The 17,798-nt window shown below is 39.2% G+C and overlaps 1 protein-coding gene across 3 annotated transcripts in view; it reads left to right on the top strand.

Annotated features, from left to right (window-relative positions):
- COQ3 (coenzyme Q3, methyltransferase) overlaps positions 1-14,598 on the top strand; it is a 37,291-nt gene extending 22,693 nt beyond the window's left edge. For 2 of the 3 annotated variants that reach the window (XM_080667071.1, XM_080667070.1), the window contains exons 3-7: positions 3,370-3,522; positions 6,095-6,194; positions 7,452-7,694; positions 10,499-10,658; positions 12,097-13,858. In XM_080667071.1, coding sequence (XP_080523197.1) covers positions 3,370-3,522; positions 6,095-6,194; positions 7,452-7,694; positions 10,499-10,658; positions 12,097-12,260 — 820 coding nt within the window. In that variant the 3' untranslated portion in view covers positions 12,261-13,858. Of the gene's footprint in view, positions 1-3,369; positions 3,523-6,094; positions 6,195-7,451; positions 7,695-10,498; positions 10,659-12,096 lie in introns of all 3 variants that reach the window. The other variant, XM_080667069.1, reaches the window with a different exon arrangement.
- The last annotated feature ends 3,200 nt before the right edge of the window (positions 14,599-17,798 follow it).

A 17,798-nucleotide genomic window follows, 5' to 3' on the forward strand; every position in this document is an offset into this window, starting at 1 on the left:
GCCTGAGTCCCCCAGAGTCTCACCCGGAACTGGAGTTCAGAGCAAGTGGGAGCTTGTATCTCCCGGTTTAAAGAGCAGCACATCCAGGTGCCAGCACTTTCCGTGCCTTCGCACCTCTTATCGGTCTCAATACGCTTTCTTCACCTCTATAGTTGTAGAACTTCCACGCAGCCAGCTTTCCCGCAATTCTGGGTGGTAGTTGTTCTGCTGTTTAGTTGTGGTTTTGATGTGGTTGTGAGAGGCAGCAAGTATAGGTGATTATCTATGCCGCCATCTTGGTTTCTCTCTACATATTCTTATTTTTGCAGCAACTTTTAAATTCGGAATATGTCAAACCCACAGAAAAATTGTAAAATAATATCTAGTGTATACCCTTTATCCATATTCAGAGATAGATTTTATTTTTAATATAAGACTATATTACTTGGAGAAGTACTTTTTACTTCCTCATAATATCCTTATGACAGAACACAAATAATGCAGTGCTTGAAATTATAAATTATTTGGGTGTAATATAAATAGTATGATAAGGTTGGTAAGTATACATTTTAGGTAAGATTGAATCAAAGTCTTTCTGTATTCTTATTTTATAAACCAACATCTAACCTTGTAAAAAAATATTGCATAGCGTTATGGTGTGAGTGCATACTTCTACTTTTGAATGAGCTATCTCCTTTAAGGTTGGGTGTATGTGAAATCATTCTTATAGTCAACTGAGCAATCACCTACTGTTACCTAGTGTAAGTTAGTCCTTGATTACTGAGTCTTTGGATGAAGCATGGAAAAGGAGGGTGACTGTCATAACATAATATTAAAGAAGAGTGATATTTAGCTCTTAAAAGGATAAGAAGTAATCCATATAGAATGTATTCTATATAGTTAAGAAAAACATAATAAAAATTTGAATGGCATTACCTATTTTATCATTACAACCTATTTTCTTTTACCCAAGAATCTTTGGAGGATTTTCCTATCATGTACTTTGACATGAAACTTGGTGTCGTCTTCTGTCTGATTCCTGTGTAGGCCTTGTTAGATCCCATCTGATTAAAAAAAAAAATTAGATTAACTATATGCTTGTCTTGGGCTCTGGTCTCAGATTATTCATTTGAGCACCAGCTGTGTTCCAGGAAATGTATTAGTCACTAGGAATAAAATGGTAAGCGAGACAGTCCATGCTTTACCCTCATAGTACTTATGTGTTAGTGGGGAGACCAGATCAAATAACCACATAGAAGTAGTATAAAGATGTATAGGACTTAAAATAGGGGAATATGACCCAGTTTTGAATGGGGGAAGACTTCTTAGATAACATTCCATTCTAACTAAGAGATGAAAGAAGAGAAGGAATTAAATGGGTTTACAGAGGAAGGAATGGGTATCTATAGATATATAAAAGCCTTAGTGACCATTATGACAGGTTGATCTAACGACCAGTCGACCAGTCGCTATGACGATGCACAGACCACCAGGGGGGCAGATGCTCAATGCAGAAGCTGCCCCCTGGTGGTCAGTGCATTTCCACAGCCAACCTCCTGTGGACAGCCAACCTCCTGCAGTCCCTCCCCAATCGGCCCCGATCGCTGGCCAGGCAGAGGGACCCCACCCATGCACAAATTCATGCACCAGGCTTCTAGTAGTGTGAGAATAATGTTTCAGGGAGAGGTATCAACATACAAAGTACCTGAGAAAGAAGAAAACATGGTCAGTTCAAAGAACTAAAAGAAGGCTCAAGTAGCTGAAGTGGGGAGGATGAGGAGAGAAGTAGATAGTTATGGAGAGCAGATTGGAGGAGGGTGAAGTAGGAAGCAGTCGGGCTAATCAGGCTAGGATAATGATTAACATAGGACATGATGGGAGCTTGGACTAGGACGATAGCAGTCAAAATGAAAAAAAGAAGATGGAGGCATTTGGCTTCAAATCCTGATTCTACTACTTAATCTCTCTAAGTTTCCCTTTTCTTATCTGTGTAATAGAGATAATCCTATGTAATAAAAGCCTAATATGCTAAGTGTCCAGTCATCCAGTCAGCCGTTCAACCAAAGTGTAATATGCTAATGATATGCTAAGGCCGCTCAACCTCTCACTATGATGTGCATTGACCACCAGGGGGCAGACACTTCAACTGGTCGACCAGTCGCTATGACGTGCACTGACCACCAGGGGGCAGATGCTCCAAATGGTAGGTTAGATTGCTGCTGTATTCCGGCTGATTGGGACTGAGTGAGATGGATTGGACATACCCTGGAGCCGTCCTGCGGTTCCTCCCTGGCTGGTCAACCTTCTGCATCCCTCCCCAGCCCCGATCGTGCACCAGTGGCCTGGCTTGCACCCTCTTGCAATCCAGGACCCCTTGGGGGATGTCGGAGAGCCAGTTTCCGCCCGATGATGAATGACTGGTCGTTATGACATGCACTGACCACCAGAGGGCAGATGCTCAATGCAGGAGCTGCCTCCTGGTGGTCAGTGCGCTCCCACAGGGGGAGCGCTGCTCAGCCAGAAGCCAGGCTCATGGCTGGTGAGCGCAGTGGCAGTGGTGGGAACCTCTCCCGCCTCCATGACAGTGTTAAGAATGTCTGACTGATATGGGGAGCAGGCCCAAGCCATCAGTTGGACATCCCCTGAGGGCTCCCAGACTGCAAGAGGGCACAGGCCGGACTGAGGGACCTCCCCCGAGTGCAGAATTTCTACTAGTGAGATAATAGTAGTATGTACCTACCTTGTAAAGTTGCCGGGAAGTTTAGGTGAGATGATCTGACATATGTTGAATTCTTAAATAGTAACAGCATTTAGTAAGTACTCAATAAATAATTATTGCTACCACTACTACTACTACTACTACTACTATTATTATTAGTATTAAACTAGAGGCCTGGTGCACAGGATTCGTGCACTGGTGGGGGGCGTGGCCTGCGGGGATCGGCCCGCTGTGGGAGCACCACTAATCCCGGTCAGCCAAGCGTTGCTCCCACTGTGGGAGCGCACTGACCAGCAGGGGGCAGCTCCTGCATTGAGCGTCTGCCCCCTGGTGGTCAGTGTGCGTCATAGCGACTGGTCGACCGGTCGTTCTGGTTGTTCCACTGTTCGGTTGCTGGGCTTTTATTACATAGGATGTGACCCAGAAGGCCAAGTTTTGTGGTTTCATTTTCAGTGTAACTTACTTCAAAAGCAAATTAATTGTTTCATCTGTGAATAAAATGTGTTTTAAGCAGTGTGATTATAAGGAAACTTGGTTTTGAAGCATCAAAAATGAGTAATACATGTATTTAGAATCTAATAAGTTATAAATTAGTATATCTTTGTACATACTATACTCATGTTACATTTTTAAAACCAGTTTTTGCCTGGCTCTTCCTTTTGACCTCTTAGATACCCTTGGACAAGACTGTACAGTACTTCTCGAACCACTGTAGACAGCAGTGAGATGAAAACCTTCCTGGCCCTGGCTCACAGGTGGTGGGATGAGCAAGGAGTATATGCACCTCTTCATTCCATGAATGACCTGAGGGTGCCATTTATTAGGTAACGTTACAGAAATTCTAAGTCTTTTAACATGCAAGTCTTTTTAATAGTTCATCATCTTTTCAGTTCATTTTTCTCTTGGTTTATACCTAGGTTCAAAAATGCTGTATTTTAAGTTCACTTTAGAAATTAGGGAGATTCTCTTCAATGTCCATTGTTTGAAACCATTAATTTTTAAATAACATCCAAGTTCTAGGCTGCTTTTGTAAATTAACTTGAAGCATGTTTGGACATTATCTGGTTAATTAGAATTAAATCCTCATGAAAAGAAACTAGGGTCCTATGGCATCAAGATAATTTTACAACAACTTTGACCTTTAGTCAGTTCTGATAAAGGGAATACTACTGAGATAGTTCAATTCAACAAATATTTATTAAGAACTTACTTTGTGTAAAGCTTGGGGGCTAGACACTATAAAAGCTACTAAGACATTCATCATTTGAAACATAGTCCATGTATTTCAGGAACTTATAGTTTGCTGTCAGAGGTAAAGGCCAGGGTTCATTAGACTCCATTTATAAAGAAATTGTTCATTCATTCTTATGTTTATTCATTTATTTGTTCATTAAACATTTTTTTTAAAATATATTTTATTGATTTTTTACAGAGTGGAAGGGAGAGGAGGGATAGAGAGTTAGAAACATCGATGAGAGAGAAACATCGATCAGCTGCCTCTTGCACGCCCCCTACTGGGGATGTGCCCGCAACCAAGGTACATGCCCTTGACCGGAATCGAACCTGGGACCCTTGAGTCCGCAGGCCGACGCTCTATCCACTGAGCCAAACCGGTTTTGGCTCATTAAACATTTTTGAGCAGCCGAGATGGGTATGGCACTGTGATAGATACAGAATGTCAGACTCACACTGCCCTCAGGGACTTGATTGGTTTTTGCTGGTTCATCATTGCAGCACAAAGGGAAATGTGGGCATCTTTTTATTATTACTGAATTTTTGGAAACACTAAGGCACGGAGAAGCAAAATGTCGTTCTTTAGGTTAGATCAGAGGTTCTCAAAAGTGTAGGCCCTGGACTAGCAATATCAGTATCACCTGGGAACTTGTTAGAAAATCAAAATTCTCAGGTCTCACCCTGGACCTATTGCTTTGGTTGCAGAGGTGGGTCAGATAATTCTCATATATTCTCAGCTTGAGAACTACTGTATTTAGACTACTGTAACACCGTCATTTAGACCATTCTAGAAAAGATCACCCAGCGTAGTGCAAGTTATGGTTAGAAGTTTAGATTTTATTCTGAGCATAATTAGAAGCCATCAAAGGGGAATGATATGATCAAAATTATGGTGTAAGGTAGTCATTTTGGGTGATGTGTGAAGAATGGATTGGATTTCATTTGAAATGGGTCCTTTCAATATGTTATAACATTCTGAAGTTACCTATTTGACCACTATCGAGGTTATCCTTAGGAGTCAATTAATTTTAATAGCAATAACAGATATCCTAAGGTATCTTGATTATATATAACACAACTTAAAAGTTTAGTTTTCAGTACTGTTAGGTATATATCTATCAGTGTGTGAGTGTGTGTGTGCGAGTGTGTGCATGTGCTTATATTTGCATATGTGGTAAAGTATGACTAAGTATGATAATAAAAGTATTACTGTGGTGATCTTTGAATTAAGTTTATCTGATTTGGATGCCTATTTCCATGATCATGAAAATACCATTAAGTTAGAAGATTAAAAGAGACTCAATTTAGAAGGGAATATAGGCCAATTCTGAAAATATAGATTTCCAATCTGCTTTTTCTAAGCCCTGTAAATAACCTATTTATTGCAGACATGAAATGGATGTAGCAAGTACTGACAATGTAGTTAATAGGTGACATGATATCTCAAGCAAATAAATTAGGTTAATCTAAACTAGATTATTTTAAAAGTTTTTCTTTAGGTCATGACTAAACTAACAATTAAGTCATAATTATTGCTATACTAGGGGTCCAGTGCATGAAATACATGCGGCTGCCGGCCAGGTACTCTCTTCCTTCCCCCGGCTGGCCCCGCCCCCTGGTCAAACTCCAGAGTCCCAGTCGAGGGGACAATTTGCATACTACGCTTTTATTACATAGGATTATTTCAAGAGCTTTACTTTAAACCTCCTGCTTTTGATTATTAAAAATATCTTATAAATTAGCTCAGGCGGTACTGCTCAGTGGTTGGGCATTGACCAATGAACCAAGAGGTCCCCAGTTCGATTCCTGGTCAGGGAACTTGCCTGGATTGCAGGCTCTAGCCCTGGGTGGGGAGGGTGGAGGGAGGGATGGGGGAAGTGTAGGAGGCAGCCAGTCAATGTCTCTCTCTTATCAAGGTTTTATCTCTCTATCCCTCTTCCTTTCTCTCTCTTAAAAAAATTCAATAAAGACTATTAAAACAAAAACAAAAATATCTTGTAAATTAAACAGTTATTTAATTCTGAAAATAAAAGGCATGTTTACCCCAAAAATGAATAATTCATTTTAAAATGAGAATTTAATATTTTGTTGAAAAAATGTACACTTTTAAGAGTTAATTGATAAAAATCAATAATTTTTATATGTTTTGAATTTTTTAAAAAGAGACAATCTTTTAAAAACAATTGCTAATCACCAGCCAGGAAAACCTTTGTCTGGGATGAAGATTCTTGATGTTGGCTGTGGTGGTGGATTGTTAACTGAAGTAAGTGATTCACAAAGTTTTCTTTAAAAATATAAAAATTTCAGAAAATTATAGTGAGGATTTTTTTTTTTTTTTTTTTTACAGAATAGCTTTGGAAATTTTGGTGTCTCTTCTATCCCAAGAGATTAGGCAGTTTCCACTGTTTGGGTGCTATCATTAGCCGTCCTTTGCCTTTGCTTCCATATTAAAACCTAACAGAGGTTTGCCTGCTTGTAGGGCTCTTCCCTTCTCGGGTGCTTTAGAGTACTTGGAAGAATACTCATTCTCTCTGTGAAGATTTGCTTTAGCTTACAGTAAATTTATGCACTGTAGCTTTATTTTGTATTCTCCTATCAATGCTGCATCATAATCTGATCTCTGAAAGATATTTTAAGCAACAGTATAGGATATAAATCTAAGTGAAGAATCAATGGGATGTGGTCTGTCGAGGTCCTTAACAGCAAGTTGAGAGTGAGCCTGACAGAGGCCTTTGATGCATAGCTAAGTCCCACATGCATAGAAAACATGTTCTTCATGTGGCAGTGGGCTGGTCTCTCTGACATCAATTATAAAATTTCAGGAAATGTAAAATATGTGAAAATACATCCCTTAGACTCAAGAATAGGTGGTATATCAAGTTATAAATTGGTAAGATTTTACTATATGTATTCTACAATCTTCTCTGTGTTAGTGCAGATCTTATATCTCTAAAGTTAAAGTAATTTGATTTATACTTTTAACTTATTGACTAAAGAGTTGTAAAAGCTATACAAGTTTTGATCAACATTAAGGTTGTGTTTAAAAGTGAGCATTTCATGGGAAGTGATTGAATATAAAAATTGAAGGAAGACTTAGCTATGAAAAATCATTTCTAGTCAGTCACAGGAAAAAGCTATCAAGAAAAAATGGTTTCTTAGGCAGTTTGAATATCAGACAGTTTTGCTGTTTTTATGTTACCTTTATTGCACTTTAAATATTTCAGTACTGTACTGTGTGCATATTAAATGTACCTAGAAAATACAGACGATTTTTTCACTATTTGAAAGTAGTTCTTCATGAGTTTTATGTTGTGATTATTGTTCTCATGTTTAAGCTTTTTATTATGGAAATTTTCAAACGTGTACAAACTAGAGAAAATAGTATAATGAATTTCCATGTTCCCATAAAAAATCTCCAATATTTATCTCCTCGTGGTTAATCTTGTCTTTTTGATAAGCTTTTTATTGCTAACATTGTTCTGTTTTCTTCCTGAGGGTAACTTTTTTTTTATACCATCAGCCTCTAGGGCGGCTTGGGGCTTCAATTATTGGAATTGATCCTGTGGATGAGAACATTAAAACAGCACAGCGCCATAAATCATTTGATCCAGTCCTGGATCAGAGGGTAGAATACAGAGTGTGTTCCCTGGAAGAGATTGTGGAAGAGACTGCAGAAACATTTGATGCTGTCATAGCTTCTGAAGTTGTAGAGCATGTGATTGACCTAGAAACATTTATACAGTGCTGCTATCAAGTGTTAAAAGTAAGACTTGCGGAGTTTACTTGTTTGATTTTGCTTCTCAGTGTGTACATATAGCCATAGCAATAAGTGCTTCATAATACTGGAAACCAGGAAACCAGAACCAGGGGCAGTATCTCTGCTGGAGATTACTTCTGCCTCTCAGCCTGCCCTCAGTACCAGGGTTTTTCAGATCCAGTGTCTTGATGTCCAGGGAGCTTGAACAATGTTGGTGCTGAACATTATAATACAATCTATAGATTTATAGTGATATTTTTCTGTTGATATAGTCTAGTTAAATACCTAATAGACATTGAATGACAATTACTAAAAAATTTGTTTGGATTAACATTTAAAAATCAATAAAAATCATTATCGGCATAAATTGACTTAGCATTTGTTAAGCACTCTATATGTGATATGTTTAAGTTTTCAGCTTCTAAAAGAATCTTCATGCATATGACCTCACTTGATCTGACCTACAACTAAGTTAGGAAGGTAAGGCAGGCATTGTTATGACCTCCTTTGACCAGTGAAGATCAGGATTTGGGAGATGTCAAAGGTCACTTGGTCTTTAAGTCAAAGGTCACTAGGTACTGAAGTGCAGTTTAAAGCTACATCTTTTGATTCTAAATCTGTTTTTTCCCATTACATTATTATTCTTCTATAATTCTCCACAGCCTTAGTCCTCTGAAAATGATTTCAAATTTTCTTTCAATAAATTTCCCTAAAATATTATTATATTATTATTATTATTATTATTATTATTATTATTATATTGACTCTGTTATATATGTATTCAGGAGGTAACACCCTGAGGTCAAAAGCTAAAAGAATGCAATGCTTAGTTTTAGCCCTTACCTAAATAGAGCTTTTTAAAAATGGTTTTTCTTTTGAATAATTTTAGATTTATAGAAGAGTTGCAAAAATAGTAAAGTGTTCCCATATACATTTTACCCAGTTTCCCTTATTTTTAGCAATTTCCCCCCAGCTCTATTAAGATATAATCGACATATAAGTGCTTCTTAAGAATATGTTTCAGAATACTGGAGTTTTATGGAGCAAAGTTACAATGTGTGATGAAATAGTGTTTGATATTTCAGTTTTTCATTTAAGTGGACTGGGCAATATTTCAGGGCCTTCTTTTTTCTATTTTTGGTTTGGGGTGGTATTTGAGATATATTTTCTTTCTTTCTCTCTCTTTTTTTAAAAAAATATATTTTATTGAAGGATAGAGAGTTAGAAACATCGATGAGAGAGAAACATCGATCAGCTGCTTCCTGCACACGCCCTACTGGGTATATGCCTACAACCAAAATACATGCCCTTGGCCGGAATCGAACCTGGGACCCTTGAGTCCGCAGACCGACGCTCTATCCACTGAGCCAAACCAGTTAGGGCTTTTCTTTCTTTTTCTTATACATGTACATATGAGGTACGGCAAAAGTGGATTTACAGTGGTGAGTTTGCAAAACACAGTTTATTATTGTATTATTATTTATTAATCATTGGTATTATTTTTCACATATCAACAACTGTAAACCTACCTTTGCCCCACCCTGTATATAGTTATATGATTATTTTGGAGATACTCTTTGGCATTTTATCCTCACCAGGCTAATGAGAATGCATAAAAGAGGAAGGAGATGGTAATGTCCTTGCTATTTGTGGGAATAAATATAGGAAACACTATCAATATAGTCACTAAAATATGACTGAACAGTTTCATAAATGGCTTGTATTTATCTAAAGTGCTTATCTTGATCTCTTCATATTCTTTATACCAGCAATTTTTAACCTTTTTTATCTCATGGAACACATAAATTAATTACTAAAATTTATGGTGCACCAGAAAATATATTTTTTTGCTGATCTGACAAAAACAAAAAAGGGATAATTTGGATTAATTCATACCATATGGCTCTTGTGTTGGCTGTTGTCATTTTTCTATTTGACTATCTAAGGGAAAAGAGGTCAGTCCTCCTGACTACATAGTCAGGAATTGCATGTTTTAAAAATTCTTGCAGCACACCAGTTGAAAATCACTGCTTAATCCTAATGAAAGAAAATAAAAACGAAAAAATTTCAAGCCTTAATCATTAATGTTCTTTTCAAAGAACAGTTACTGGTATTGCTTGCCTGCACAAGATGTAGACCTGTCTGCTGTACCAAAAAAGTTAGACAGAATCCATACCTGGAGAGAAAGCAGTATTGACACATGTTAAAACATAAATGTGGACATGTAACAAGGAAGAGCAGCCTGATCTCATTTCTATATTTTTATTATTAAGTAGCTGATATACACAAAGCAATGTATATAATATAAACATAAATCATAGTAATGTATGATTTTAAGAGTTATAAGCACTGTTGCATAAACTCAGTGGCTGTATTGGCAGTGGACTGCCTTTATTAATGAATTTCCCAAGGGAAAAAAATACTATTTTAGTAAATTATATTCTATTCATGCTTATGTATCTTAACTGCACTTAAATTATTTGGAAGGGCCCTGGCCGGCTTGGCTTAGTGGTTAGAGTTTTGGCCTGCTCACTGAACCAATCAAGGGCACATACTTGGGTTGCAGGTTTGATCCCCACATGGGGGAGGCAATCAGTCGATATGTCTCTCTCACATTGATGTTTCTCTCTCTCCCTCCCTCCCTTCCACTCTCTCTGAAAAGCAAAGGAAAAAATAACCTCGGGTGAGGATTAACAACAACAACAGCAAATTACTATTTGGAAGAAAGGAAGAGGGTGGGGAAAGGGAAGCCTTTACCTAACTGATGTTCCTGACATTTAAAATTTTACTTCTCTCTCTCTATTTTTTAGCCTGGTGGTTCTTTATTTATTACTACAATCAACAAAACACAGCTATCCTATGCCTTGGGAATTGTTTTTTCAGAGCAAATTGCAGGTATTGTACCAAAAGGCACTCATACGTGGGAGAAGTTTGTTTCACCTGAAAAGCTAGAGAGCATTCTGGAATCAAGTAAGTATTAAGAATTTTTCCAATTAAGAATTTTCAAGGCCTAGCTAAATGTTTAATGTACCTATAATTAATAATCACACAACCTAGCACTTAAATAGGCCACAGTTCTTTGGATGTTGGTTTCATCTCCCCAGCTAGATCATAAACTCCTTGAAGTTAGGATTAAGTATTAGATACCATTTTCTCTCACCTGGGGCACCTAACCCAAAGCCAAGCAAATCATAGGTGATCAGTGAATACCTTTTGGCTGTTTAGTCCTCACGTGTTTAAGGATGAGGTACAAATGTCTGTTATTTACACATCCTCAGTTTGTCCTGGTGAGGCCCTCCTTGTATTAGCTTATCGTACATGTTATTTCTCCTGATTCCCCCATACTCATATATATTTTTTTAATTTTAAAAAATATTTTTATTGATTTCAGAGAGGAAGAGAGAGAGAGAAACATCAATGATGAGAGAGAACCATTGATCGGTTCCTGCATGCCCCCTACATTGGGGATCAAGCCCACAACCCGGGCATGTGCCCTGACCAGGAATCGAACCAGTGACCTCCTGACTCATAGGTCAATGCTCAACCACGGAGCCACACTGGCTAGGCACTCAGATATATTTTGAACTTCCTTGTCAAGTTTTATGTATTTTATGCTTTTTATAGCATGCCTTATATTATACTTACTTTGGTGTTTTTATGCCCCTTTCTGGCCTGTAAGGTCCTTGAAGTCAAACTAGGTCTTTTTTTTTTTTTTTTAACTATGTCTCTTTTTGTACTCCCTGCAATGCCTAGCTTTGCTTTACTCATCATGAACATTGGACTTATGTGTTAGATTCCTGTTAATAATGTTTATCAATTCATTTATTTGGCAATTGATATTCCTGTCAAGTACTTAGACTCATGTATATCTTATGTTTTTTGTTCATAAACAATATATCAATAAACTTGATTTTACTTGGAATATTATCAGTCCAATGCAATGTAGTAAGTTCTAAAGATTTCTGCAAGTAACTTTGTTGAAAACAGAGTAGAAAAAATATTTTAAAGATGCTTTATAGGAACAATCACTTGTTGGCAGGTGATGTATTTTCTAAAAACAGTTAATGTTTGAGTACTTTCCAAATTCCAAGTGCTGTGCTACTTTATACACATATCTCATCTAATTCTGACAACTCTGTGTTATATGTTCTGTCCATGGGAGAAAACTGACATTGAGAAAGGTGAAATGAATTACCCAGGATTATCTGTTAGGTGCCAGAGCTGGGGTCTGAGGCCAGGCAGTCGGCTTTGGAGTTTATGTTCTGTGCTGCAGTAAAGAGTGATCGGCACATGGTGACCAAGTGTTTTTGCCTGTTGAGTTAGACGTCCTTGTTTAACATGGAGAGTTGCATGAGACTCTTGAAAGGTAAATACTTATTAAATCTACTTTTTGTGATATGTTTTTCAGATGGTCTGTCAGTTCAAACTGTGGCAGGAATGATCTACAACCCCTTCTCAGGCTGTTGGCATTGGAGTGGAAATACCAGCCTTAACTATGCCGCTCACGCTGTGAAGCAGGAGCACCCAGTGCCCTCTGAGCTTGTTTTAAAGGGGGATACAGAAAAGCTCTGAGCTGATGCCGCCACCAACCCAGCTGTGCACGATGAGCTGAAGAAATGAATGTTTCCAAGGACCTTAGGAACATGGCTGAAAGCCTGATGTTAACAAAAACAACACATACATCATTTAATTTTTGAGAGGGGTTATGCAGAGGAGAAAATCAATAAAAAGGGCTAAGACCTTGGAAAACAGTTTTTGTTGTTTCCTCTAACAGCTATTTTCAAGGAATTATTGTATGGATAAAATGTTTTGTCCTGGTATTGTGTTCTTTAGGAGTTTAGGTTCCTCAGCCTTTCTTAAATAAACAGGGTAGGCGTATTTATAGGAAAGCACTCCATCTTACAGATTATATATATATATACTAGAGGCTCCGTGCACGAAATTCGTGCACTGGGGCAGGGGGTTCCCCTCAGCCCAGCCTGCACCCTCTCCAATCCAGGACCCCTCAGGGGATGTCTGACTGCCTCTTGCGATCTGGGACCTCTGGCTCCTAACCGCTTGCCTGTCTGCCTGCCTGATGGCCCCTAACCACCTCTGCCTTGCCCCACACCCGGGACCCAGGATTCCCTCCTCTGGCCGGTTGCAGGCACCCAGGACCCGGGCGGGCTTCGCCTGAGCTGGCTGCAGCCACAGGGGACTGTGGGTGGGCGGCTTTGCCTGGGCCGCAGCCGCAGGCGCCCGAGGCCGCAGGACAGGCAGCTTGTCCCTCTCCCGGGCCGCAGGTGCAGACACAGCCGCTGGTGCCCAGGACCACGGGGTGGGCAGCTTGTCCCTCTCCCGGGCCGCAGGTGTAGCTGCAGGCGCCCGAGCCCACAGGGCAGGCAACTTGTCCCCCTCCTGGGCCACAGATGCAGACACAGCCGCTGGTGCCTGGGACCACAGAGCAGGCGGCTTGTCCCTCTCCCGGGCCGCAGGTGCAGACACAGCCACTGGTGCCTGGGACCGCAGGGCAGGCGGCTTGTCCCCCTCCAGGGCCGATGGTGCCCGGGACTGCGGGGCGGGCGGCTTGTCCCTCTCCTGGACCACAGCCTGGCTGGTCCCCATTCCTCTCTTGAGAGCTCATTTGTGCCTGGCTGGTCCCCATTCCTCTCTCCCCAGTGTTGAATGTCTGAGCAGTTACAGTGTGAGGGTGTGATGACCATTTGCATATTAGCTCTATTGTATAGGATGTTTTCTAGCATGTGTGTGCCTACATATGTGCTATAATGTTTTAATTTAAAGGAATCTGTATTATCTGTGATGTTTGGGTTTGGTTTTGGTTTTGGTTTTAGTTGAAGGCAGTTATGCTTCTTACTGATGAAAACCAAGTATAGTTTTGTACAACTTACATTTAAGAAGATAACATATTTTTCCCTTTAAATTTTAGTTTGTTGGAAAGCAAATGGACTGTTAAGTATATGCTTAAGGATTTGGATTTAAACATTAAAATCCAGAAGTTCAGATTGTACTGGACATACTTTCATATATTGTTCCATAAATGTTTCATGGTGCCTTTTTTTTTAATAGAAAGGATTTTTTTAATTAAAAAATTCAGTTATGGAAATTTCCTTTTTCAATTAATTTTTATAATTAAAGGGATGGACTTAAAATATATATTTTTGCCTCTTGATATATGTGAGTCTCTGGCTTTTTCTGAAGTCCATGGCTGGATAAGGACTAGAGGGTGTTGGCCGAATGTGACAATGTGGATTGAATGCATTGGACCCATGTGGAAAGGCAGCTTTTACTTTCGAGCCTTTTTTCCCTCTTAAGCTCCTCTGTTTTCCATATTCCTTTGTCAGTGTTGGTTGGATAGGGCTTCTTGGGCAAACACTTCAACCATCTTAGCTCATTTTCTTGTTCTCAGTGGCATTTCAAGGGAGGAAACTAAACTTTAAAGAATTAAGAGAGAAATTTTAACTTTATTTGCTAATGTCTAATTAGGGCACTAAAAATTAGGAGCTCCCATTGGCCTGCTTTTAAAAGTTTGATTCTGAGCCTGAATTCTTGTAGTTTTATTATGGGGGGGGGGAAAGCTTCCTGATTCTGGCTGATGGGGGAAACAACGTTGGTATTAAAGATTAATCTAAGAAACATGTAATGGATTGATTAAATTCAAACAAAGTGCATTTATTTTAGAAAGAAAGCTCTAACTTGCAGCTATTAAAAGTGTGTATTAATGCCGAAACCGGTTTGGCTCAGTGGATAGAGCGTCGGCCTGTGGACTGAGGGGTCCCGGGTTCGATTCTGGTCAGGGGCACGTACCTTGGTTGCAGGCACATCCCCAGTGGGGGATGTGCAGGAGGCAGCTGATAGATGTTTCTCTCTCATCGATGTTTCTGGCTCTCTATCCCTCTCCCTTCCTCTCTGTAAAAAATCAATAAAATATATTAAAAAAAAAAGTGTGTATTAAATCCTGAAAGTTCAGGATGACCCAGTAATAGCTACTTCTGTGTTTCACTTGACTTCCGATGGAATGAGCATATGAAAATTTTGTGCCTCTGTTTATAATCTAATTTCATCTTTCAGGCCAATTTTACCCAAATTCCAGGGAAAATAGGCTCAAAAAGACACTACACATGTTTGAAAGTGCATATTTGTAGAGTAAGAATTTGCTCAGCTGGAAAATTATAATTTTGAGAACCACCTGCTTTTGAAAAGCAGTAATATAACAATTAGGGCAATGTTGGGGAGTTTAATCTGCAAACTTTTTCCCAGGAATTCTGAGTTCATGAGAATCCCTTGCAAGAAATAATGATGGAAACTTTGTGACTGATAGTCCAGCAAAAAAGACTGCACACCTGTCTCAGAATGGAAAACAAGGCTGGAAAGAGCAAGAAGGGGAACTGACCCAGGATCTTGGTTTGGATTGAGAGGAACAGCTGTAGGAAGCTGAGCAATGACCTGGACCACCTGGTGCTTGTGAAGGGAGTCAGATTGGTCAGTGCAGTTATAATGATAAAAACTGCTACACCATTTGAGGTTGGCTCAGAGGGCTATGAGTGCTAGGACAGCAAAGCTTTCAGCACTTACAAGTAGCAACGAATGATGGTAGGAATGATCACATGGCAAGGCAGGTGATGACAAGAGAGAAGTCAGGTGGTGTAGCTTTTCTCATAACTTCCATAAGGAACAATAGGGCCCTGCACTCAGCGCATAAAAGCAAACCTCCCATAGAACCTGGAGGAGCCTTCTGGAAGCAGGATTATAGACAGTAGCTGGTTAGGAGGCTAGAATATAAAGCATTTGGAGTTGTTACTGAAGCTCTGATTTTCCCCAAAGTTGCTATATTCTGATAAAAATATGTTATGCAGGCATGTAAAATATTGCTATATTTGTGTGTTCTATATTTTTTCTGAAGACAAAACATCACCCCCCCAAAATTATCTTAATTCTTTTATATCTAGAAGTTTGCATGAGGTGCTAGAAATGTCACATTCTTTATCCCCTAAATCATGCCTGAGTGTTCTCATGAAAATGTCAATATCTTTGCAACTGTGATCTTAGGACACTTCCTACATTTTGTTGATCATGTTTGGATTTGGAAAATGGGTGCCATTTGGATAGTAAGATTGAGCATTTTGTTTTATTTGATTATGATTTGTTAACATTTTGTGGCTAAGCTTGAGACTCCACAAAGAATCATTGTTTGTAATTGTACTGCTTTAGATAATTTGTTAAAGATTTTCCTATTGTTACCCTGGCCAGTGTGGCTCAGTTATTTGGAGTGTTGTCCCATGCACCAAAGGGTAATAGGTTTGATTCCCGGTCAGGGCACATGTCCAGGTTGGGGGTTTGATCCACAGTCAGGGCATGTGCAGGAGGCAACCAATTGATGTCTCTCTCACATCAATGTTTCTCTCCCTCTCCCTTCCTCTCTCTATAAAATCCAATTTTTAAAAAGGTAAATTTAAAACATCCTTAAAAAAAGTTTTTCTATTGTTATGGTTGATGCCACAGTGGAAAATTGGAAAGCTTATAGAATGAAGTGTGTCCTATCTTTCTCCTCCCCAACACAGCTTCAGGAAGTCTGGAGTATGGGCTGTTTGCCTCAGTTCTCTTAGAGTGTCATTGCCCTTCTATGTTTAAAACAACTACATGCTACTTATTGCAACTTAATGCTTTAAACATCTTGAATAAAATTATACTCTTACTTTCTGTTATAGTTATAGTTTATAATATTGTATTAATGATAAATTGAAGAAAAGTATTGAGTTAAAATACTACATCAAAAATATCTCAGGCAAACAAAATAGTAAAAATAAAAAATGTTGGCAGTATTTGAAATGTCTTTTTGTTGTGTGCTAGGGACATTACAGGACTAATGAGCCACCCTGATCTGGAATACAAACAGCATTGAGAGCATTAAGTAGAGATATACTGCTCAGTAACCAGGGTCAAGCCATGCTCACTGGAAGTTTTTAAAACCTGGACTGGTGAGGTGTCTGCAATTCCATAAAATATTTGCATCATTATAGGCTTACAGAAGTAGGTCTGAAAATATAAGAATCCTAAGAAAATGTCAATGTAGAAATGATGAAAACAAGACTAAATAAAAGAAAGTATTAGTACAGTCACACAATTGCTTTTAACTTACAATGTGACTTCATTAGAAAGGAGATTCTTATTTGACTATACATTTTTATTGAATCTATTGGGGTGACATTGGTTAATTCTTATATGACTATTATTAATAAGATGCAAATTACATGCAAGCTTTCTCTGTGTCAAAAAAACACACAAGACAAACCAAAAAACATCCTGACACTGACGGTTTGCATGAAATTCAAGCAAAGGAATTTACTGTGAGATCAAGAAACTTCTTGTATTCCAGCAAGAAAAGGATGCAATGATAATAATAAATGATCCACTGAGGGACCAGTTGGACCCAAAGAAAAGGATATGTTCTCAAGATGATGTGGGCAGAACTGAGAGTGGGGGTGGAGAGTTACAAGGTAAATATGGACACCAGATGTTCCCACTTTGCTAGCTTTGAATCCTTGTTTCTTGTTAACGGATAGGATCTAATGGACATAGAACTCACTGACTACACAAGATCTCCACTGGTCTTTCCTAACTAAAGCAGACTCTGTACCTGGGGTACACAGAAAGGCTTCCAAGGTTCCAGGACCCCTTCCCCGAAATAAGAAAAATTGTGTGCATTTTTCCCTGAGAATGTCCCATAGCTTTTAAAAACATATATTTTTATTGATTTCAGAGAGGAAGGGAAAGGGAGAGAGATAGAAACATCATTGATGAGAGAGAATCATTGATCGGCTGCTTCCTGCACACCCCACACTGGGGATCCAGCCCACAACCCAGGCATGTGCCCTGACTGGGAATCGAACCATGACCTCCTGGTTCATGAGTGGACACTCAACCACTGAGCCACACTGGCAGGGCTGTCCCATAGCTTTAATGACCCCCAGCCATCTCAATCCCAGGCCCATATCATTTTTTTAAAAATATATTTTATTGATTTTTTACAGAGAGGAAGGGAGAGGGATAGAGAGTTAGAAACATCAATCAGCTGCCTCCCGCACACTCCCCACTGGGGATGTGCCCGCAACC

The sequence above is a fragment of the Plecotus auritus genome (assembly GCF_963455305.1).
Source record: "Plecotus auritus genome assembly, chromosome: 4".
Taxonomy (NCBI): Eukaryota; Metazoa; Chordata; class Mammalia; order Chiroptera; family Vespertilionidae; genus Plecotus; species Plecotus auritus.